The sequence below is a fragment of the Gymnodraco acuticeps genome, unplaced genomic scaffold, assembly GCF_902827175.1.
Source record: "Gymnodraco acuticeps unplaced genomic scaffold, fGymAcu1.1, whole genome shotgun sequence".
Lineage (NCBI taxonomy): Eukaryota > Metazoa > Chordata > Actinopteri > Perciformes > Bathydraconidae > Gymnodraco > Gymnodraco acuticeps.
In genome coordinates, this window is record NW_022991375.1 from 4,063,312 (window position 1) to 4,087,815 (window position 24,504).

General features: G+C 41.9%; 3 protein-coding genes across 7 annotated transcripts in view; all 3 read right to left on the minus strand.

Moving 5' to 3' along the window:
- si:ch211-193k19.2 (uncharacterized protein LOC100034574 homolog) overlaps positions 1-24,504 on the minus strand; it is a 1,126,861-nt gene that overhangs the window by 790,668 nt on the left and 311,689 nt on the right. The gene's annotated exons all lie outside the window — the stretch shown is intronic.
- Positions 40-10,321, minus strand: sesn2 (sestrin 2). Of its 5 annotated transcripts, none has more exons than XR_004571635.1 (12): positions 9,528-10,321; positions 7,909-7,974; positions 7,066-7,254; positions 4,169-4,351; positions 3,224-3,442; positions 2,940-3,072; positions 2,732-2,847; positions 2,535-2,618; positions 1,119-1,225; positions 886-1,030; positions 533-685; positions 40-472 (listed from the first exon to the last, which is right to left on the minus strand). XR_004571635.1 is itself a non-coding variant. In XM_034240969.1 (11 exons), the coding sequence occupies exons 1-11, from the start codon at positions 9,861-9,863 to the stop codon at positions 599-601; spliced, it is 1,665 nt and encodes a 554-aa protein (XP_034096860.1). In that variant the 5' UTR covers positions 9,864-10,321; the 3' UTR covers positions 40-598. The 5 variants fall into 5 exon arrangements, 2 of the variants coding, with proteins under 2 accessions (XP_034096860.1, XP_034096862.1); XR_004571636.1 differs by having other exon boundaries at positions 40-478; XR_004571634.1 differs by having other exon boundaries at positions 40-488.
- On the minus strand, positions 14,835-19,826 carry matn1 (matrilin 1). Its single transcript, XM_034240993.1, is given in 11 exon segments — positions 14,835-15,198; positions 15,307-15,387; positions 15,497-15,649; positions 15,974-16,205; positions 16,297-16,469; positions 16,572-16,604; positions 16,607-16,693; positions 17,541-17,763; positions 17,873-18,037; positions 18,135-18,319; positions 19,610-19,826. Coding segments are annotated over 11 exon segments (1,470 nt in total). The 5' UTR covers positions 19,698-19,826; the 3' UTR covers positions 14,835-15,148.

The window sequence follows — 24,504 nt, forward strand, 5'->3', positions numbered from 1 at the left end:
GAATTGTTCTTGGCAGAAAATTATGTCCAGACACAACAGTCATTTTCATTTTGATAACAAAGTAACTTTTTATTGTACATAAAAATACAAGTTATTTGTCTGTTTTGATTTCAGCCTCTGTGTGCTGCAGACGGAGAGGACTGAGGCATGAGTAGTCTGTATGATCATTATTAGCTTGAACAGATATGTCAAACAGTAGAATCATGAAGATAATTTAGTTATACCAGACCTAATTCTACCTGGCAAGTAGCTTGTAGATATGTCTTTGTCTGACAGAAATATGTGCAAGATATTCACAACAACACTTGAGGCTCAAAGACGGAAACAAAACCTGATAGATTTCAGTGCAAAATAAGTAACAATTTTTAAATATCAGATATCCCAGTCGCAAAGCAGCATCAAAACATTAACACTGGAACTTAAGATATGCATAAACATTCACTGTAGTGTGTGTGTGTGTGTGTGTGTGTGTGTGTGTGTGTGTGTGTGTGTGTGTGTGTGTGTGTGTGTGTGTGTGTGTGTGTGTGTGTGTTGTGCATTAGGCTGTGGTGTGTCACAGCTGGCTCAGCATCTGCAAAAATGTGTGAGAGAGAGTGTGTCATCTCATGTAGTGTGTGATGGCTCGTAAAACATAAAGTAAGGCTGCCTGTAGCCGGGCTTCCATCACTATTAGGTTTGCATGAACCTGCGAAAAAAAGGAAAGAAAAGGAATAAGTCAAGTCACATTAGTAGGTGACACACTCAAATGTCTGTAATTCAAAGCGTACTTCAATAATGACATTTTAAAAAAGGAAAGAAAAAAGAGAGGACACGCTGAAATGTTAAATGATTCATTCATTGTGGCTCCAGAGGCCGGGTCAGGTGAGTGTTTGAACTCGTGCGTACCTTTTCCGATTGTCTGAAGTGTCTCCAGAAGTCGTGATAAACGCGTGCCGTGGTCTGCTCCGGGTGACAGGCCATGGTCTTAACGAACACCTTCAGCGAGCGCTCCAGCAGCACGTTCACGCTGCCGTAGTCGTAATCGTCGTAGCTGCACAGGTACAGTGATAAAAAGTCAGATTTAGCAGAAACATAAAACAATTTAACCTTCTATATTTCCAACAGTGTGTGGTACTTACCGTATCCCGTACAGACAGTGGATGTAGTTCCACAGAGCTTTCCTCAGAGTGTGAGTGTCCACATCTTCATGCATGGCCATCCTGTTGTAGGTCAAGTTGCTCACAACCTGTGAAAACATTGTTTAAACTTATAATATGCTCAAATAATGTGACAAAGTATATAGTATTCTACCGACAGAACAAGATGCCAAGTATAACATTTCTACCAGTTGGTTGACAGAACACACATTTTAATAATTGTATTTTGGATTGTGACCTCTCAATAGAAAAACCCTATGTTAAAGGGTGCATGTCAATGTATGATGAGATCAATTAAAGAATCATGTTTTCCTCCTAACTGTTCATTTGCAGAGGTAAAATTGCCCAGTATATATATTTCCACCAACTGAAAAATTACAAATGTACTGACAATATATTTATCTCACGGACCTTACTCGGGAAACACATATAGCGACCAGCCAATGGTTTTCCAAACAAGTACATTTGTGTTACTGCTCGTGTAAACCAGCATGTAGGCCCACATTATCTCCACCAGATCTTAGTTTCAGTTGCCTAACATTGGCTTCACTCACTTAAAGTGGACCTATCATGCTATTTTTAGGCAATATCATAGGTCTCAGATATATAAAAAACATGTCTATGAAGTGTTTTGCTCAAAATACCAAACATATCACCCATTCTAGCCATGCCTCATATCCCTCTATCTCACTTCCCGTTTCAAAAGTGCTGATTTTGGGTATAAAGCTTTAAAAAAAGAAAAATTGATGAAAAAGAAAAAAGGAGGGGGCTGAGCTCATGCGGGACCCGGCAGCTAGTGTCTAAACTAAATACTGCCGTGATGAAACGCCATATCATGAATTATCAAGGATTCTTTCTGAAACAGTATGGAGCTCAAAGGCTTTCTCTCTTGCCGGTTATACCAGAAGGCGAGTTCTTTTTTATTTCCTGCTTCTTCACACACATGCTCTGTGCAGTACAGGTTAGCTCTGAGTGTTAGCGATGCTAATGTAAACATGCACCGACCATATTACGTCCAAAACAGTCAGGCATTGTTTCTGATAGCAACGTTTCTGATAGGGCCGTGGGTGTAAAGCCAGCCTACATTTCCGATATGACGTCATATCGGACGCAAATCTGGATCAGCTCCGTTGTAGCCCCGTTTTTAGAGATTTGGGTACGGAGGAAAAGAGAGAGGGTTTTATTTTCTGACACTGCGTGAGTTCCCCGACACACCGGGGACACATATTTATGTATTAAAGACATAAAAAAGTGCATTTTGCATGATCGGTCCCCTTTAAACTTCCTGGAGCGGAAAGACCCGTTAGGTTAACCATACATCACTAGTTCAGCTTTTTTTTAAAAATCAGCTTATGAGTATTTGTTGGTTTGCTTCTAAAAGGTTAAAGTTGAGTGTACCTGGAATTTTTCATCCAGGAGCTGACCCATGTCTGGCAGTAGTCTGTTGACGAGAGAGAAGCCGTGGTCCTCCCATGAGTAATCCTGCACACATCAGACACCAACACATGTGTATGGAAGTTGGCACAAACAAATGAAATGCACTGTGAAAAGTAAGGTTAAATAAATATAAACAACTTGAACTTGCAGAAAGCTACCTGGGCTCTCATGGTGTTTGGTGACTGTTCTCCCTTGGGGGCAAAGTCCTCGTATCTAAACTCTTGATCTTCCACCAGACGCAGCACCAGGTCCGGTGGCGCTCCTCGCACCACCGCTAAAACAAACACGTTAAAGAGAAAGTAGTGAGTAAACCAATTCAAATCAATCAATTGACGAAGTAATGCGTGGAATAAAGAGTGTTTGTACCGGTCGGTATGCTCTCGCTCCTCTCCCTCTCAAAGCGAGTCACCATCTCCTCCTGTGTGCACTCCTCCTCCTGCAGCTGCAGCTCCACCATCCTCTGCATCAACACCTCCACCTCCATCGCTCCGTCAACAATCTGGAGGAGAAAATTAGAGAGTAGGGCTTCAGGAATTTACTTGGGACTTTGTTTCTTACAGACAACCTTTGTTTCACTTTTACCGAACCGGTGTGACTGTGGAAACACCGCTGGAATACATAGATACACATCTGCTGAAAAAATGACTAACCTCTTGCCTGCCGTCCTCATGAGCGGGGCACTGAGGGCTGTGAGCAGGGTGAATGGGTGAGGGGAGCTGGAAGGTGTAACCTCCGATGTGGTCGGGCTCAGGGTTTACGCCGCAGCCCCACACGAAGGAGCAGAGGGAGTGAGCGTGAGCCATGAGCACCACGGCGTGTATGAGTTCAGCCAATGACCAGCGAGGATCTGCTCCGGGACACACCAGCTCCTGCAGGGCAGAGGGGGGGTAAGTGATGTTTCATACAGTAGTGTTGTTGGGTGGGAAAGGCACTCGTGTTTCCCTCAGGATGAGTTGTAATGATTGTGATTATCAATTACTTTACAAGCATGTAGTTCCATAAATACGTGTATTTTTCTAATCATAAGGAAAATATATTGTTATATATAAACCTGCTAAGAATTTTGGAAATTACTACATCAAGCTTTTTCAATACATTTAGAATGTTGGACTTTAGCTCTGGAGTTAATCCTTCATAGTAGCATTTGTGGAGCACACAAGTTGTTAACAATCCTTAACAGTATAATATTTGTGTAACCTAAACTTTATCTGAAACTGTGAGTTTGAATATAAAATAACAATAAACATGCAAATGAAAAGTTGCACATCATTTGAATGTTAATTAAAAATTCTGAAGTTAACGTTATGAATGCAGCTTTGAACTCTTCATTACAGCTCTAGCTAACAGACTAAATGCTTACATTAGCACCACTGTGTAAGTAGAGTCAGTCTCATAAAGCAGCTAGCGTGGCTGTAGTGTAGACTCTGTTGTTAAGTTATGACCACAGAACAAAAAGAGGATACAATTATGAACACCTGTATATTAAAGCAATATCACAAAAACAAAATCCTACAATACATTACATAGGTGGTATTTATTAATGGGCATCACAGACTAACATAACATACATGTGGTCAGTGTGTGTGGTGTCTGACCTGTACATGCTTCTGTGTGATGAGCCAGGGTCTGTGTGCCAGCAGCTTGTTGAGTGTCTGCAGGCTGCGTAGCTTTGTGGGCGCGTGTTGGAGTCCGCTCAGCCAGCTCTCCTCCCCCCCGGCCTCCAGGAAGCCGGCGCTGTGCTGCTGCACGGCGTACGAGCAGTGGTGTCGCGCCGCGGCCTGAAGAAGTCAAACACGAGCAGCGTCCATTAACAACCACGCTCTATTACTGGTCTGGGTAGAATGACTCCATAATGCATCAGAACTGCCAATGCGCATTAATATATAAAAGGGCTCAGAGGTTAAAGCACCTCAACTAAATTACTCCACCAAAGATTATTTTCACTCTAATGACCAGCATTTCTGTAAGGACAGCTACTGTGATGATTATATAAAGAGCCATTAAATGTTTATGAATATCGCAGTCTTTGGCAGACCTTTTTAGTGTCTCTGATACAGCAGCTGGATAACCCTCAGGCACAGAACATCCTGTCAAGTCTATTTAGCATTTTTATAGAGTTCTCCTAAGTAAAGATAATTGTTTTTTTGTAGCTTATGCCAACCTAAATGTCCTGACATTTTCATTGCTTTCAAAAACTGCATTTTTGCGCAATATTTCACTTAACCTCTCCTTTAGCATCCTTAAATGTCCCTACAACTATTGATTGTGAATATCTACAGAAAAATCTGTATAGATTTGTAATCCTTTGAATAGTCTGTTTCAGAAGAAAATAATGCCTACCAGTACAGTTGGCATGCCTTTAATGTATTCATATTTTCTGAATTTGCCCAAATAATTACAACATTTCTATTTCTTCAGAGTACGATCTTTAGATCACTTGATATTTAAGTGATTGTCTCAATCCGTTTTTTAAAGTAATTTCAGACAACGGAAACGGAAATAGAGATGAGGCAATAACCAGTGACACACATCAAAAGGCATACATATAAATATCTAGCTCAAGTTGTGACTGTTTTCACAGCTCTAGCAAATAAGATGAGGTTCATCAAGGATAAGGAGCTGACAATAATCATAACCGTTAGTGCCTACTAATAGATTAAACTTGACGCCATTAATTATAAACTGCAGCTGTTTCCTATGCTATGGAGCTGTGAGAGATTGAGTTTGAAAAAGCAGAAGTGACATTACTTCAGTAAGCCCATGTTAGGTATGAATGCATTTAATAATGGCTCACTTCAGCTGAACTGACTGGGAATGTAAAAGCAGTTGGAACAGCCTTGCAGCATGTTAATATACCTGTAACTGCAGCATTGATTTTGTCCTACTACGTGGAGGCAGGAATAATGCATTGCCATGAAGCCAAATTGTGTTCAAAAATAAATAAATCTTAAAAACACATTTGGCACACTTGACTTGTCCACAAACAGAAAAACATAGCGACAGAGTCTGCTGTCACTTTTAATGTTCAGGCTAGATATCGCTTTACTAATAGTCTGAACAAGGTAAAGGGATATGCTCACTGTACCTGCAGTGGCCTTTCACAGACCCATTATGTTTGGTGTATTGTCATACTGATATTCTGTACACACTGTGAAGACCACTGAGACAAATGTAACATTTGTGATATATAAATAAACATTGATTGATTGATGGTGTTTACAGCTTATAAAATAAAAAGTAAACACTTCTTTATGAGTTAACCTGCAGTATCACCTCTTGCAGCATTACCTCCTCACACAATGAAGGTAAATCAAAACAACAACAATGTTGTCTGTTGAAAGGACAAGTTGAATGTGCACTAGTATAATAATGATTTATTTGTATTATTTTACACAGCAAATTAAATGGTTCACTTTGAAGGAACAATTTAAATAATATTTAACATTTCTTTATATGTTTGTCTATGATGTGAATTATAAGAGTACATGTAATAATATAAAAGAGGCTATCCATTTTTTGCAGGGCAATTCAACGATCAATATAGAATAGCTGCATGCTGTTACAGGAGGTTCTTATGTTGTTTCATTTGGTTGACTCAACCAGCTTTGTTCAAATTAATTACAAGCTAAAGCTAACCATTTAGAGTCATTAGAAGCACTACTAGATGCTATGCTATTGCTAATTCCTTAAATGCATGCACTGAAAAACTAAACATCTGAAAATATCAGAGTTTGTCAACCTACGTATTTTCGATAAGAGTTTGAAATCCAGACTAAAGAACAAACAATTGTGCCTTTATTAAAAGCTGTCTTTTATGGATAACTCCATTTAATTAATAACAAATGTATTACTTTGTATTATACTGTGCGGTGGTGTATGTTTGACATGTGCATTGGTTGTCAAGGGGATCTCTTGACTTAAGTCAACAAAAAATGAGCAACTCAAGCTGATGTCAATAACAAAGACATATTGTCCTTACATGTGTTTGAAGAACTGCTGACTCGTATTTTATTCAGCCGATTGCAAAATAGTCAACAGATTGTTGAAGAAGGAGCTGATTTGTGAGGTTCATCAAAATGATGTCCATTTTTACCATTCATGTTTAATAGATTTCAAAACCACATGAAGCAGACGAATACTTTTTTCCCTACAGTGACATCAGAGTTAGGGGTCTAATAAGAGGGAGGGAGGACTTTACCTCCCAGAGAGGAGACATGCTCCACAGCCTCCTGTCCATAGCTTTACAATGTGCTGTAAGCCCACTCATTGTTCTTATCTGTCAAACTCACAGACGCCCTTCAGATTTTCCTGACTTTGTTAAAAAATTAAGTCAATGACGAAAAATATTAAGTCAATGCAACATTTGATTTGATATGTTTTTTAAATGTCTGTGTAAGATATAGGAACCCTTTTACATTCATGAGTGCACATGGGGAGGGGGGTCTGCTGAGAGCTCTGACATGTGTCACTAGTTAATAATAGGTTTTCTTACCATAACAACAATGTAATGTCTCCAGGGACGGGGCAAGGGGCCATCCATCTCCAACAAGGCATGCTGGGTCCTCAAAAAGCAGCTCAGGTATGCAGGGTGCAGCGCCATCACCATGGTGATGTGGTCCACGCGACCCATTGAAAGGAACGATTCGATGAGGATGTCCTGGTCTGGACCTTCTTTCAAAATCTGAAGAGGAAGGGCGAGCAAAATATATGTTTACAATTAAATATACATAATATTGTTTTGATGCGTGACAACCTATTGCTAAGGACTCGCTCTAAAATGCTACTTGTTTAGTTAGAAAATTGGCAGATATAACACTCCCATTTCCTCCAGTGGAACACTTGGAGTGAGTCACATTTGAAGAAATTGTAGTCATCAGCATTTGCAATATATCTCTGTTGTTGCTTCTCTTGATGACATGAAGCAACAGGCAGTGCAGTATTGCAGCAGAATAGTGAGCTAAACTTCTAATATTAGCAAATTGTTAAACCACATCTCTTTTACAATTAGTTTGATCAAACAACATTATATGGCTAAAAGGAAAACAAAAATTGTATTCAACATTCTGCTGTGTTTCGATCTCATTACTGTTTCATTATGACACCTGGATTTTCCAACAGGGATTAATAAAGCTTTATCTTATCTCATCTTATTGTACACACTGCCCCATGCTTCATGGGATCTACTCCTGTAGGAAGAAAAACAAGGCCATTTCTTGGGACCTCGTCATAACCCTTTACAAAGATGAATCTCAAAAACAATTCAGACAAGAGTTTTCTTTTGGAAATGAATTAATAATGAAGCAAATAAATGTACTTTGAAACAAGTCTAACACACCTCTTTCGCAGGAATGAAGGCGCTTGGGCCCGATGCCAGAGCCCGGGGAACTTCAACACCTTGTTCCTAGAAAGGAGCATCAAGTTCATTAAACAGTGAAATGAAAATACATTTTTAATTCTGATTAATCTAAAAAATGACATAATAGATGTATGTTTTGATCTACTGCAGCCCATACAAATGTCCTCAAATTGTTATTGGTCTGATCAACAGTCCAAAACATTAATATATTGAGTCAAAGAAAACCAGCGAAACCTCACAACCGAGGAGCTGGAACTAAGGACTGTGTGCAGTGATGTTAAGTAACTAAAGTACATTCACAAGTACTGTACTTAATACAATTCTACCTTTTGTAAAACTATATTCTTTACAACGGCTGAAATGGTGTACAGAGGTACAGATACATGTCATTTGCTGTACATTCGTGTACATGTTGTACATGACCTCACATCAAAAACAAATGTACAAGGTGGAGCAAACTACTTAACTGAAGGGTTGGATAGTCTTTCTCTCTAGGATTCAGAATGCATCAATAATGCAGATATCACACATATTATTAAAACAATAAGAACATGGGGATAACTGCATGCAGCTGCAACCCCTTTGCTCATTACTAGACTAACGTACTGTAACTGGAGACCGTTCCATAACTCGCTGATCATAACATCTGCACAAAGCATGCGTTAAAATCAAACTCACCGACATGATCGGAAGAACCACACCAGAAAGTCACCGCTTAGGATTTACAACAAAGAAGACACATAAACTCTAAGTGCGTCAGTCGCAGTGTGACTTGTTTGTATATTTCTAGAATCTCCAGTGGGCTGTGAAAGCTGTGTCCGGTGTGTTTCAGGCAGGTTTCAGGGCGCCTAGAGGGGGCGTGTCCGGCTACTTGTTTGTGCGCAGCCCCGTGTTGCATCACCTCATACGGTTCGATGTCTGATGAAATATACAGCAACCTCATAGAAAAGTGGTAATCAGCAGAGGTGGGAAGTAACTAGGTACATTTACTGTACTTAAGTACAATTTTGAGGTTCTTTACTTGAGTAATTCTAGTTAATGCTACTTTATACTTCTACTCCACTACATTTAAAAAAGGGACATAATGTAATTTTAACTACTTGAGCTACTTTTAACAAAATACATCTCTAAAAATCAAACTGGTGGACTTACTCTTTAAGTCCAAAAAGAGTCAAATTATTTAAATATTCTAAAAAAAAAGACAATCAGAACTTTGTTTACAACAGCAAATGCTACTTTATGCAAACAATATTATCTAGAAATGTCACATAACACATAAAAGACACGTGTTCTGAACAATGCTTACTTTACTTTGTATACTTTAAGTACATATTGATGATACTTTTTTACTTTGACCTAAGTGAGATTGTATATGCAGGACACTGAATACTTCTTCCACCACTGGTAATCAGCTGGTATGACCAATCAGCTTCGACCAATAATCACTCATTCACATTATCTTGTTGTTTCCTGATAAGAAGCGAAAGCACATAAACAACCTGTGGATATATATCTGGTAGGAAAAGTTTAGCCACTGCTGTTGAACTAGTATGATAAAGCAGAAACATTGAGACTAGTATCCCATATCCCAACATTACCTGTGCGGTGCGCAGCAGCTCGGTTGCTCTCCCCCGAACCTCTTGCAGCGGGCACGACCGGGACAACCGGAGCAGGTGTAGCAGTGTTAGTTCACTCAGACGTGCCGAACCGTGCTGGTCCAGTCCCAAACACAGCAGCACCCCTTGGCTGAGCTCCTCCAGAGCCGCTGCTCGCTCCTCTTCGTCCCTGCTGCACAGTCGAGCTAAGCTTTTGAGATTCGGGGCCACATCGCACTCTGACTCGGTCCGGTGGCGACTCGAGCAGCCAGAACCGGACCCTCGGCCCGGTTTGTTTTCCCCGTTAGCCAGGCAGCCCGCGGCGGGATTACTGGCCATCTCTTGACCGTTGGAACCCCGGAGCTACCTAATGTTCCTGCTAGCTCCCGTTAGCTGTTAACCCAACCGTTAACGTTAGCTTGATGCAAGCGTTGTCTTCCTTAACTACCGGATACTCGAGGTGTCAGTTGCCTGTGTTGGTTCACTGTGCAATCATCTGTTCCGTCAATCATTAACGCCGACAAAAAGCTCTCATAACCCGGCTACCTGACCGTAAAGACGGTATGCCGGTTAGCTCGCTAAACTAGCCTAGCTGCTGTTAGCAGATGCTGCAAGCTTTTAGCAGCGCTTAACGATGCCTTGGTATTATAAACTCTGTGAGGCATTTGTTTGTGTTCGTCCTGCCAGAAGTTGAGGTGAGTTTAAAGTCCGCTTTCATGAGGATCAGATGACAGCTTTCACTCTCTGGTTTCCTTCAGCTGTTCGGAGTTGGAGAGCTTTTTTTTCCCTCGTATGCTACGTCACTGTGACGTGGGCCCAACTTTTCACTAATGAACTTCAGGACTTCGAAAATAGAGTATTTGTTTCTGAATCATTTAACTTCCTTTAATTTGGTGTGAGGTCATTATGGCATACACTTCATTTGTTGATTTACTAGTTTTATTAAGCTTTATGTAAACTATTAAAGGCTTCTGCATTTAAAAAATGGGCATAATTTGTATTTATTTTATTTTATTTATCCTTTATTTATCCAGGAATGTCCCATTGAGATACAAGATCTCTTCTTCCAGGGAGTCCTGACCAACACGGCACACAACAAGTTTCAACATAAAACAAGGGCATTAAACAAAAAACATACAATTCAAATATAAATACAGAAGGCCATTTGTGCAGTGGCAAGAAGCATCATCACATCAGCAATAGCATCAGGTAAAACAGTTACATGTTTCATGAAGGGCTAATCGTAGCATACCTTTAAAAGCATTTACAGTAGGAAGTGCCTCTCGACAAAGTTTTACTTGCAGCGTATTCCATAAAAAGGGAGCATAGTGGGAGAATGCAGTTTTACCAAGCTCTGACTGCATCAAAGGAACATTTAAAAGCATCCCATTTGCTGCTCGTCTGGTATTAAAAAAGCAAGTATAAAAGGACAGAAGTCTGGAGATATATAAGGGCAGCTTACCTAGCAATGACTTAAGGATAAAAATCAACATGTGTGATTGTCTTCTTTGGTACAGAGAGGACCATCCTAGGGATTGATACAAAGTGCAGTGGTGGGTGCGAGAGCCTGCACCCGTTACAAAACGTATAGCAGTATGGTACGCAGAATCCAGCTTTTTAAGCAGGGAGGAAGGAGCATGCATATAGATCACATTGCCATAGTCTAATACAGACAGAAAGGAACTCTGCACAATTCTCTTCCTGGCTTCAGACGGGAAACATTTCTTTAAACGGAAGAAAAAGCCCAGTTTAGGTCTAAGTTTTCTCAGTAGGTTCCCAATATGAACATCAAAGGCCATCTTTTCATCAATCCATATGCCCAGATATTTGTAGGATGCTACTTTGTCAAGGCATGTCCCTTCCAGTGTCAGAATCGGAGGGACAGCTGTATTAGCTCGAGAGCGAGAGAAGGTCATGTACTTGGTCTTTTTTGCATTAAGGACCAGTCTTAGCCTTAGCAAGGAGTGTTGCAGTGTATTAAAAGCATCCTGTAGAAGCTCTATGGCCTGGGTTAAAGAGGAAGCCACTGTGTAAACAACTGTATCATCGGCGTATAAATGAAACCGTGCTGGGTTTATCCCATTTCCTAGTTCATTTATAAAGATGGAGAATAAGACAGGGGCCAAAATAGAACCTTGTGGAACACCTTTGTTTACAGTAAGAGCAGCTGAGGTATAATCTTCCACTGAGACACACTGAGTTCTTTCAGATAGATAGTTTTTAAACCAGCTCAAAGCCATTTTGCCAAGACCTATGCAGCCAAGCCTCTGCAGTAGCAATGCATGATCCACAGAATCAAAAGCTTTAGACAGATCAACAAACAATGCTGCACAGTGTTTTTTCTTGTCTAGTGCTTCAATTATGTCATTTGAGACTAGCATAGCCGCTGAAGTAGTACTATGGCCTGATCTGAAGCCTGACTGAGACTCGTTAAGAATATTATGGTCAGTTAGAAACTTTTTCAGTTGTTCGTTTACAAGAGATTCAAAGACTTTGGCCATTACAGACAGTCTGGAAATAGGGCGATCATTATTTAGGTCAGAGGGGTCTCCGCCCTTTAACAAGGGGAGAACCATGGCCGACTTCCAGGAGCTAGGCAATTCACCAGCACAAAGACTGAGATTCAAAATAGAGGTTATGGGTTCTGCAATCAGACCTGCAGCAACTTTGAAGAAGAACGGCTCTATCTTGTCTGGGCCTGAAGATTTCTTTACATCTAGGCTCATTAAAGCTTTGTGAACCTGAGAGGTCAAGATGGGGGCAAAGGTGAACAGTTGATCAGGGTCAAGTGGCGGAGGACCTGGCTCTCCTTCTGCAGCAATCATCCCTGAGTTGCTAGAATCAAAGATTGAGCCAGCAGAAATAAAATAATTATTAAAGCTGTCTGCAATATCCATTTTGCCCTTGATTTCACTCTGATTTACCCTTAAGAGATCAGGAAGGCTGTTTGGAGTGATAGAACCTGAGGAGGATTTAACAAGTTTCCAAAACTTTGCAGGGTTATTCAAATTGTCATGTATTGCATTAAGATAGTAGGCACATTTAGAGTCTTTAATCAGCTTAGTGCATTTGTTTCTTAATGTCCTATACAGATTCCAATCTAATGGAATATTCGATTTCTTTGCTTTAGCCCAGGCAGTGTCTCTCTGTCGAATGAGAGAGGATATAGAATCATTAAACCAGGGGTTGTCTTTACCGCTTATCCTAGATGTCCTAAAAGGAGCATGCTTGTCACATATAGCCAAGAAGGTGGATTTAAAATAATTCCATGCTAACTCAACATCGGTCATAAGTGAAACAATGTGTAAATCACTATTAAAAACATCATGTAGAAACGTCTGCTCATCGAAATGTTTGAATCGCCTTTTGTGAATGAAACGTGGCTTTCCTTTAGGGATCTTACAGGTTCTCACACAAGCAATTGCGCAGTGGTCGCTTATATCATTACAAAACGTGCCTACTGCGGAGAAACGGTGAGGTGCGTTTGTAAGAATAACATCAATCAAAGTGGACTTCTCTAAATCTTTTTGGTTTAACCGAGTTGGCGAGTTAACTAGTTGCACCAAACAGAGAGAGTCACAAGTGTCCTTGAAAGAGTTTTGTAAATCCGTTTGCCAGTCCCAGTTTAGGTCTCCGAGTAAAACCATCTCGGATTTAGTCCAGTTATGGAGAAGATTGGAGAGTATATTCGTGGCTTCGCTTGAGGCAGCGGGCGGGCGGTAGCATCCGACCACTATAATGTCTGAACCACTTGGGAGCGATAGTTTAATTACAGAGAGTTCAAAGCATTTTGGTTTTGTTAGGGATTCGATGCAGGTGCAGTCTAAATGGTTTTTAACATAAATCGCAACCCCGCCCCCTTTTCCCACACGGTCTGTTCTAAAGACATTGTAATCTTTTATATTTATCATATCATTTGTAATCGACTTTTTGAGCCACGTCTCAGAAAGGACAATGATATCAGAGTCAGTCGAATCGGCCCATATTCTGATGGAGTCCATCTTATTAATCATGCTGTGAACATTAAGGTGAAAAAGACGTAATCCGTCTTTCGTTCTAAACTCCTCTGGCGTTTGCAGCTGAGACAGTTCTGGGCCTGGATTCGGTTTCACGTTACCCGACATCAGGAGTAGGAGAATTAGAAGCCAGGTCCTCCTCGCTGGGCTGGTCGGCTTGCCGTCGCAAGTGCGCGCTGCATAGGGGGAAAGTCTCCCATTTCCCTGGGCCCATAGACAGCGTAGTCCTCGCGGCAGAACCCCGGGTAGATGAGACGTCCATGAGAGAAGGTCCTCCGCGAGCAGCGGGGTTGTCATCATGGCAAAAACTCTTACTGGATCCGGGGAAGCCATGGTGCCTGGGGTAGGCCACACATCAAGCGCAGGTGTGTCTTGTGGGTGTTCAGCGTCGGGAGCGACACCGGTCCCGGAGATCCCCAGCACCAGGTAGCCGACCAGGTAGAATAGCAGGGGAGGTAGCCACATCATCACGTGTAGTGTCTACCGAACACCCTGAATGTTTCCATGCTGAACAACGGCAACATGAAACCATAATACCAGATAAATGTCTTAAACTTGCTCTCTCTTCTATACAGCAGAATGCAGAACATTTGTATTCAGCAAGGGCTATCTGAATTATTTTTATATCAGCAAAACAATTAATTACTTTTATTGAAGCACTTCGTTAGTACCAAAGCTTCACTGCAGGAGTAAACCTTTTGTTGACCACAAACCCGACAAATCCAAGTATGGATCCTACTTTGATTTGGTCCTGATAAATGCAGGATAATTATAATACTTCAATGTAGAATTTAGGCAGAACAACAATTTAGTTGTTGTAAGTGTAAAGGTTGCTGTTGACAATACATTAAATTGTTTACCATTTAATGTGAGCACCTGTCAGGCCCTTGTGGTCCTCAGAGCCCATATGTTGGACCATATAACTTTTCTGTGTGCACATATTCATAGTAAATCAAATAAAACAGTGTAAAAGTAGGAATTGCTTTTTGTCCATGTGTGCATATCATATTTTCACAATTTATCATATGTACTTCCTGAATCACCTTTATTTAGGAAAATAAAAAAACATAAATGGTGTACCCTTATTTTCAGACATATATCTTATATTAATTTACCTGTTTATATGTATATATGTACACCATATATAATAGTAGATGAGGGGGAGAAGAAAGTGGAAGCCTTCAGATTTGAGAGGAGAGACAGGGAAAAAGACAAACAAGTGCGGAGGATGAGACACAGACTTTGGGTTTTGGGGAAATTCATTATTGGCAGCCACAAAGAAAACCCTTCAGTGTACCGTCACCGTTTCCCTATGAGGGAAGTTTTTTATTAACAAACACACAGGCTGGCTATGGACGATGGCCTTCTGAACACACAAAAAGGCGTGGTCTCCATGGCAACCGGCGCTTTGTTTCCCAGGAGACCCAAAGGTGGAAGAGGTAAGATCGAGAGAGGATGGCGCAGAGATGATGTGGGAGAGCTCGGATACAAGCAGAGGTCAGGGTTCACACACATGGGATCCTCTTCAGTATTTTACAGGAAGTAAAAATTGTGTGTTTGTGTGTATGTGGGTGTGTGTGCAGAGTGTGCAGAGTGGGATGTGGGTCCTCAGACGATTTTGTTCTCCAGCAAGGCAATCCTCTTTGACATGCTGTCTAGTAATAATTTGTCAAGGACGCCAACAATGAAGAAAAACCAGACAGAAAAATATGATACATTTAAATGCCAAACTATTCTTACACCATGTCAGCCGTTGTAAAGGATATATTTTTTTGTTAGTGCCTGCAGGGCGTCTTCTACTTTTTTCTGGAACTTTACAAGGGAGTCGCATTCACAAGGGTCCTCCTCTGTAGGAAAGAAAGCACAAGTTATGAGCTAATGTCGCAGTACTTATAGTGAAATGACCTGTAATAACACAAGTATGTTTATTGTTTGTATCTAATCATAATATGTGACCTTGACAGATGTTAATCTGCAGCTTCTTGGCGATCTGGGTCATGGCCTTGAAGTCGGCAGTGTAGAAGTAGTGCTCTCCAGTCGGCTCAGAGGCAATCTCTTTCAGCTCATCCTCCACTGCGTTGCCCACTCCAACAGCGTACATCTTATAACCTGAAACATAAACACATATAGGTTTTCCTCATCTGACTAGAGCTGCATCTAAGAGTTATTTATATTATTAACTGAGGACTAAATTCTAGATTAATTGATTAATAGTGAGAAAATGTCCATTCCAATTTTGTTTGTCAGTCTAAAACCCAATTATTTATTACGTTTTAATATATATTATACATGGAATTGCAGGAAATCTCATACATCATATCATATCAATCATATTTAAGTTGCTGAAAACTCATTTGATAAAAGTAGGCATCAGATTGGAACGTCTTGTATTACAATCATGCATTGGGCATTAAACCATCCTCTCCTCCTCACCCTGCTCCTTGGCCTTCTTGGCGGCATCTCCAATGTAGTCCTGGCTGCGTCCGTCAGTGAAGACGATGCCCACCTTGGCGACTCCGGGCCGGGCGCCCCCTCCGGCGCTGAAGCTGTTGTCTGTCAGATAACGGAGGGCCTGGCCTGTCATGGTTCCCCTCTCCATGTAGGCCATCTTCTTCACAGCGTCCTTCAGGTCTTTCTTGTTGTTGAAGCGACCCAGAGGGAACTCCTGCAGGAGGAAAGAGAAAACATGACATTGATACAGAAGAGAAGGAGGCAGATTTTGAGGTGACATGAAAATAGCAAATGCAGACACGTGCCTGTCTGACGGAGCTGGAGTACTGAACCAGTCCAACGTGAGCCTTGGCCTCAGAAACATCCAGTTTGTCGACGATCTGGTTGATCCACTTCTTGACCAGTTCGAAGTTCTCAGGACGCACGCTCTTAGAGCCGTCGATCAGGAACACTACGTCTGTCGCTGCATTGCTGCAAGCTGGTGATGGCGGACACACAACAGAGCATGTTACTCTGGGAGCACAGTGACCGCCATTGGATAAAAACCTTCTCACACACACACTCACACACAACCACTCACCACTGCAGCTGCGACCATTGTCCATGAGGGTAAGCCAGCTTTGCAGGCACACTTGAATGATCCGGGGGAGCTGATGCATACCTGCTCACAGTCATGATCCCCGGTGGCACAAAGGTCCGACACTGTGTGTGTGTGCGTGCAGAACACACATACACCCAGGAGGTTATATGTCCAGGTGCAAGCACACACACACACAAAGGGGGGGGGGGTGTTTGGAGTTAGGAGGAGAGAATGAAACTATGTCAGTTTGAAAACGGGAATATCTAGCATTGGGTTTTAATGATCCACTGTCACTTGCAGCAAACAATTTTGAATGAGCGTGAATGACACGTGTATCCAGTGGACCCTTAAAACTGACAGGTGGAATAGATTGGAGTAGCCTCAATTAAACAAGATTAAACTAAATAGTGCAGGCTCGTCCAATAACAATCCAACACTGTGATCATGCAATTCCGCCCTTGGATGAAACATCTGCAGCGTGATTGGCTGGCAGGCAGCAGCCAAAACTGCAGCAGACCGCCAAAGGGCATTACTAATAAGAGGTTTAATGACTGTCACTAATGTATCGGTAATTAAAGAGAGATCAGCGTTGCCTCTCGGCTATGTGAGATTTGACTGAAGAACAGGACTGATGTCGTTCCTTTAGGTTGTTCCTTCCCTAGTGCCCTCCTGCAATGGGAGTATTCAATCAGTTTGTACACTTGAGTGAGTCTACTGTAGTCTTTTTGAGGACAAAAGTGAGGGAACAACATAAAGGAATGAAAGTGACACCTTACCCTTAGAATAGGGGGGCAGCTCTTTCCACAGTGATGAAGGATAATGATGATGACTCACCCTGTCTTTTTTTGTATTTTTAACCATCTTTGTCTATTTCCATCAATCAGCACCAATTTTCTACATCTGTTCCTCTAATTTTATACAATGAAACTCTTATCTTTCCATCTTCCTCTTCCCTCCATCTCATCTTACCACAGAAGGCTTCCTGGAACTTCTTGGTGAGCTTCTCGATGACGCTGTAGCTCTCAACGTAGTCCACGTGGTCGTCCAGAGGGTCACTGGCCATCTGCTTCAGGGTGTTCATGTCCACACGTCCCACACCAATGGCGAAGATCTCAATACCGGCATCCCGTGCACGCAGAGCCACTTCCTTCACGTTGTCCTGGGGGCGCCCGTCTGTCACAATAATGGCCACCTGGGAAGGTAAAGTAGCACAATTATATAAAAAATGTATTTAAAGAGGTGATAATAATGATGGAATATGTTGAATTGCATGTGTGAATGCATGTAAATGTGTGTATGACCTTGCTGATATCGGGAGATTTGACGCGAGCACCCTCGCTCTCGCTGAAGGCCACGTTCAGGGCAAACTGGATGGCCAGACCGGTCATTGTTCCGGTGGAAAGGGGCTCGATCTTCGTCACAGCTTTAATCAGACCGGCTTTGGTGCGATGCGTCTTCAGAGACACCTGCAGTTGCATAATAGGAAAGTCAGTGTTATAAAATCACATGACAAATACATGTAAACGTTGCTGGGTGATAGTGAAGGCTAGCAGAACCCCAAACCTCGCTCTTGACGCGGCTGGCGTAGTTGACAACTCCCACACGGGTGGCGTTGGGTCCAACATCAAGACCCTCGATGACCTTAGCCAGGAAGACCTTGACCTGCTCAAACTCTGAAGGGCGAACGCTCCGACTGCTGTCGACGATGAACACAATGTCTGTGGGTCGAGTTTTGCACAAACCTGCCGCTACATGAGAAAAGGAGGACAGAAGGGAGATTATTATGCATATTTTCTCATTTTTCAACTATAAGTCCACACAATTATTAAAAAATGAAGTTAATGAAGAAGGGGAAAAAGGGGGGAGAGTGGGAGGAGCATGGAAAGAACGGATGTATTGAGGGGAGAAGGGAGGGGGGACTTATGGGGGCTGGTGAGAAAGTGGGAGGAGTCCGAAAAACAGGATGCAGGGAGGCAGCAGAGGTGGAGAGAGGCGAGGGTGGAGGGAGAGGTGGAGAAATGCTTGGCATTAAACAAGGATGCAGGCCAAAGAAAGACACATTAGAAGTCGCCTGATTTATACTGTGTATATTAAGAATTACTATAATATCAATACATCTTAATAGAGAGAAAACGTAACAAAATACAATAAAATGTACCCCGAAAGCTTAGAAAATAAATCTAAGAAAAAGTTGATCTTAAGAAAGAGATTTTTAAACTATATGTAAAAAACGTATGACTGTTCAGCTACAAACATCCGATGGAGCTATCACATGTGTGTCAAAGACGCTCTGGTAATAAAACACTTTGACTCGGAGAGGATGTGATTTTAAGACAGTCCAAGCATTTGAGGCCCCGTTAAATGAATCATTAAAACTTCCAGTGTCTGTTTAACATCACTGATCTCCCTTCTCACCCTTCACCTCTCTCCCTCCCTTTGGTTTTTCCTCCTACAAATTTCTACATTACAGCTCCCCCCCCCCCACACACACATACACGCACACACACGCACACACACACACACAGTGCTCCAACTGCCAATTCATTCAAACTGTGCACGTACACCATCCAACCACCGGCAACGATACCAAAAACACTGCCGTCTTTAATAATTTAAAATCATAAATACCCAAAGAGACTTCAAATACAGAAATCAATTAATTGTTGGAGAACATTATTTTTTAATTATCCAGACTAATTTCAAAGTAAATGTAACTTTTTAAATTGTTCTCCATTAATTCTGTTTACTTTCAGGAACTTTTGCAAATCTACAACAACTGGCTCAAACACATCAGATAGCCACTTATTTTGAAAAGACTTGAATCAGACCAGAGGGATATTCGTCAGAAACGCTGTTACATCACTAGAAATATAAGTATACTTAGCTTTATCATGTTGTGTCTATTTTGAGGTTTACTGTCCTCAGAATAGTTTTTTGCTAAGATAACTACTGATGTGTTAATGTCAGGTACCAAACCATCAGAGAGTCTTCAGCTGGAGTCAGAATCAAATTTAAGGGTTAAAGGTCATCTTTCTTACCCATTGCGGCGGCCGTGCGGAGGTCTACGGTGGCCCGAGCCCCCATGAGGCCGAGCAGCAGCAGGAAAAACAGTGGGGTAGGCGTCATGGCGACAGAGGGGTGACGAGTAAACGCGGGGGTCTGAGCGTGTCCGCAGACAGTCCTAGAGTGGAGAGCCAGAAAGGAGACAGAGCAAGACGAAGGGAGTTCCAGGCGAGAGGGACGGCCACAAAGTGAGTCTGAGTGACTCTGAGCTGCAGGTTATCAATGCAAGTGCTTCACACAACTCAGCACACAGACACACCCCCCTACCTCTATAGCTGCTGTGCTGTGTGTGTGTGTGTGTTGTGTGTGTGTGTGTGTGTGTGTGTGTGTGTGTGTGTGTGTGTGTGTGTGTGTGTGTGTGTGTGTGTGTGTGTGTGTGTGTGTGTGTGTGTGTGTGTGTGTGTGTGTGTGTGTGTGTGTGTGTGTGTTGTGTGTGTGTGTGTGTGTGTGTGTGTGTGTGTGTGTGTGTGTGTTGTGTGTGTGTGTGTGTGTGTGTGTGTGTGTGTGTGTGTGTGTGTGTGTGTGTGTGTGTGTGTGTGTGTGTGTGTGAGGAAATACCTGCTCTGGGAGGACCTAAGATGGTGGGCAAGGAAAGACAAACACACCTTGATATGGCTAGGATGGACAGGTATGTGTGTGTGTGTGTGTGTGTCAGTGAGTAGTAAAATGTGTGTTGTGTGTGCTTGAGTACCTGAGCGTGTACAGTATGTGTGTGTGGCGGGGGGTACAGGAGCGCCTGGGGTTTGGTGCGCGCCAACGCAACCGCCCCAGGTTGGATTTGGCCAAAAGCTCAAATAAACAGCCACATGAATTCCTCTTTTCTCCCCGTGTTCCCTCTTATAGCAAACACACATTTATGGTGCGGAAGTGAAGGAGAGCCACCGTACACAGGCCTCAGTGTTCCCGCTGCTATGCATGTCGGGAGGTGTGCGTGCATTTTTGCATAAGCATGCATTTCTGTATAAATTGAAGTATACAAGTCAATTCTTGGATTCTTAAATTCAGCTTCTGAATTAAACGTACAGTTTTGTGTTTTTCTATCACTTGTTTCTACTTTTCTACTTGTTTCTCCCACCCTTTCTATATTTGTGATTTTTTAAAACTTTGACTACAGAGCAGAGAAGGATAGAAGGTTAAGATTTCCTTATTGCAACCATTAAAAAAAAATCTGTCCCCCGACTCTTCCTCGCTCCTATTTCCTCATTACTCTCCTCTCCACTGTCAGGTAGGCGGCCAGCCTCAGCGGAGTAAACACACTTTCATCAATACTCACATACAAATCTTTAATCTCTCTACACACTAAACAGAGACCCCTCTTTTCCCTCCGACAACCCGCTCCACCCGACCCAACCCTGCATTCCTCCGCACCACCCCTTCCTCCTCCACCACACACACACACCTCCACCCACACACACGACCTGAACAAGCCGCAATTCAGGGGGTAAGTCTGGGAGGGGAAGAGGAATTAGGGCTCAAGCTGTACAGTAACTGGCCAGACAGATTTCCTACTGAACAAGCTGTAAAATCAAGTGTGTGTGTGTGTGTGTTTATTTAATTGGCAATTGGCCTGAGATGAAAGATTCGAGATGTTATTCCTGGACAGCGTGTCCTCTAAGGGCTTATAAGATAATACACAGTCATAATCGTAAACATATTGGTCAACACACAAACATAATTAGTACAGTTACAAACACACACACACACACACACACACACACACACACACACACACACACATACACACATACCGGTTATGTAACCTCGGTCTGCTTGGCAGGCTGGACATTAGTGAGCTGGATGAGGTTTACCTGCATCCATCAGTATTTGTGAACCATTTCACAGAACCAAGAAACTAATTTCTCATCTGGTGTTTACACATGTTTAGAGTTTCTTGGTAATAGAGGTGAACTGTGGAGAATAAAAGCCTCAAATCTGTTTAAACTGATAAAAATAACAACTGTGTGTGACAGACACTATAACAATACTAGATGGTCAGTTCCAATAACACTTTTTGGTTATATTTTATTTTTATGATTCAAATTGATTGTTCACTGTGTAAAAATACTTAAAATGTCTTGTTTCGTTCGACCAACAGTCAAAACCCCCAAAAATAATTAGCGTTATTGTAAAACATAAGATTCGCTTGGATTACTGAATGTTGGCATTATTATAACTAAATGTTCTGAAATGATCAATAATCAGAAAATGAATCATCATCAATGTTGATAAATAGTCTAGAAGTCTATTCTTTAGCCAAACCCAAAATGTGCTGGTTGCCGTTTCTCAAGTGTGTTTTACTGGTATATTCAGTCGTCTATAGATATATCTATATATATATAGATATATATATATATATATATATATATATATATATATATATATATATATGCCTTTGGGTTTGAATTCTGTTAAAAAACTTAATTTCAAAGACATTTCTGACGTTTTATAGAACGATCGATTGAGTAATCGATGAATCAATCAATGATTCGAGGCAATGATGATCATATTAATCATTAATAAAAAAAGTCAAATCAAAAGGATTTTCTAACTTAGCACAATCCAAATTGGATAACCTACACAAATGAGTTGAGCACATTTACTATCAGCCCAAAAGTTATTTTCCCCTTTCCCAATTTGTCCTTCACCATTTCCTTCCCCAGTAGCAAAACAGAAATCTAATATAAAGACAGAGCATATTTGCTTTTTTACTAAAAAAGTGAATGTTCCTGTAATTCCTTATTCTCTGCCAACAGCCAGACCACTGCAGCCGGCTACATTTAGAGGATATTCATCACAATAGTCCTGCCAGACCCTTTGAGTAAATGAAAACAAGTCGAAAACACTTTTCTTCATCCCTGCCACACTGCATGTCATTAGCATTTGTATACAAGTACACAGCTCTCCTCAAATATATTTACTATCAACATGGTGAAGTGAGATATTATATATCAGTCAAATCTGGGCCTGCCACTGTTTGTATTCTTGTTTACACAGCGTTTGAACAGACTAAGCTATTCATTTTATCCAGTAAGTTGTTTTCCCCAGCGGTTCTCCCTCGTGTCATCTGTTCCTCCGAACCCAACACAAGTCTATTTGTTGTATCTGTGTCAAAACAAACTCAAAATCAACACCCTGGACCAGAGCAGCAAAGCACTGGAGGATCTCCAAGCCACGTTTCAGCTTTGTTTCACAACCAACATTAGCCCATTACTTTCAATCAGTTACATCAATAAGTAAGTAATAATAATGTGTGTGTGTGTGTGTGTGTGTGTGTGTGTGTGTGTGTGTGTGTGTGTGTGTGTGTGTGTGTGTGTGTGTGTGTGTGTGTGTGTGTTGTTGTGTTGTGTGGTGTGTGTGTGTGTGTGTGTGTGGTGTGGTGTGTGTGTGTGTGTGTGTGTGTGTGTTGTGTGTGTGTGTTGTGTGTGTGTGTTGTGTGTGTGTGTGTGTGTGTTGTGTGTGTGTGGTGTGTGTTGTGTGTGTGTTGTTGTGTGTGTGTGTGTGTGTGTGTGTGAGTCAGAAGGTTTGGAAAGAGTGCGAGGATTTCTTGTTAGACCACAGCCATAAATATTGAAACAAGTTCCCTTTCTTCAAATCTCAGAATACTGAGTAAATATTGACATGGCGGATTCGGGTGAACTGAAGCATCCCATACCTGTGTTCACATATATACACACACACACACACACACACACATGTATATATGCTTACACACACACACACACACACACACACACACACACCACACACACACCACACACACACACACACACACACACACACACACACACACCACACACACACACGCACACACACACCACACACACGTGCCCTCCAGTTGTGCTCTGAGCACTCTCTGTTCACACCAGGGAAGTTGTGGAAAAATTAATTACAAAGTTAAACCTCCATGAAACCCTCCTCAGTAACACATGCAAGCTCCCTGACATGTGAATGGGAAGAAAGCTGAAAGTGTGCGAAGTGACACGAGACACACATACAGACCTTTACACAAATTAAAACTAAAGTCCAGAGTAGAAACTCCGCTTCACTGAGTTTGGATAAATCTCTCACACTCACAGGGTTTTCATTCCTGAAATGAATGTGTTGTGTGTGTCTCTTTATGCAGGAGACTTTGAGAAATGAAGTTTGTATGTGTGTGTGTTTATGCTGCGCTGCTCCTGCCAACAGTAACAGCTCAGTAGCCAGTGAGCAGGAAGAGCGAGGTTCATTAAAAACCCAAACACTGCAGTTACATAACCAAGAGTTCTGTTCATCCCAGAACCCCCTGTGCTCCAAACACACTTCTCTCTCATCCCCATCTTCTTCTCCCACCCACGCCTGCTGGCAGAGCCCACCCATCATCCTTTTCTCCTCCCATAGCAACAGCTCATCTCTGCTCTCCTCCCTTGTTTCCCGACCAACACACTGCCTCACTCCTCCGTCTCCCCCCTCCTTTATCTGCTCCCCTGGTCCCTGCCACCTCCTCCTCGCTCTCATCAAACAGTTCCTTCTCTTACTCCCACATCATCATCCAAGCTTCACTTCAAACTTTACTTTACATGCAGCACGACTACGGACCAGGAATATTAACTACAGTTAAAACAAGAAACTTTTGTTGCTTTACTTTCAATACTTAGAGCAAAAAAAAGACAATTGTTCCCAATGTCTTTTATCTAGTCTCAAAAAATGCCTTTAGGTCTTTCGGAGGTGGAGTTTCATACAGAGATTTGGTTTCCGCAAGCCCTTCACCTGGCTTGCATACTAAGGATAAACAGAGAGTGCAGTTGGTGTGTGAACACAGCAGATGGCAACATGGATTAAGGATTTGGGCAGTATCAGTGATTGTCTAGGATACCTCTACCCTGGAAACAGC

What these genes read in the sequence shown, in the direction of transcription:
- sesn2 (XM_034240969.1), bottom strand. Translation starts at nt 9,863, where the DNA reads ATGGCCAGTAATCCCGCCGCGGGCTGCCTGGCTAACGGGGAAAACAAA. An exon ending in GAGCGAGAGCATACCGACCG is followed by an intron (nt 2,848 to 2,939) that starts GTACAAACACTC and finishes TGTTTGTTTTAG; the next exon opens with CGGTGGTGCGAGGAGCGCCA. An exon ending in CAAACACCATGAGAGCCCAG is followed by an intron (nt 2,619 to 2,731) that starts GTAGCTTTCTGC and finishes TGATGTGTGCAG; the next exon opens with GATTACTCATGGGAGGACCA.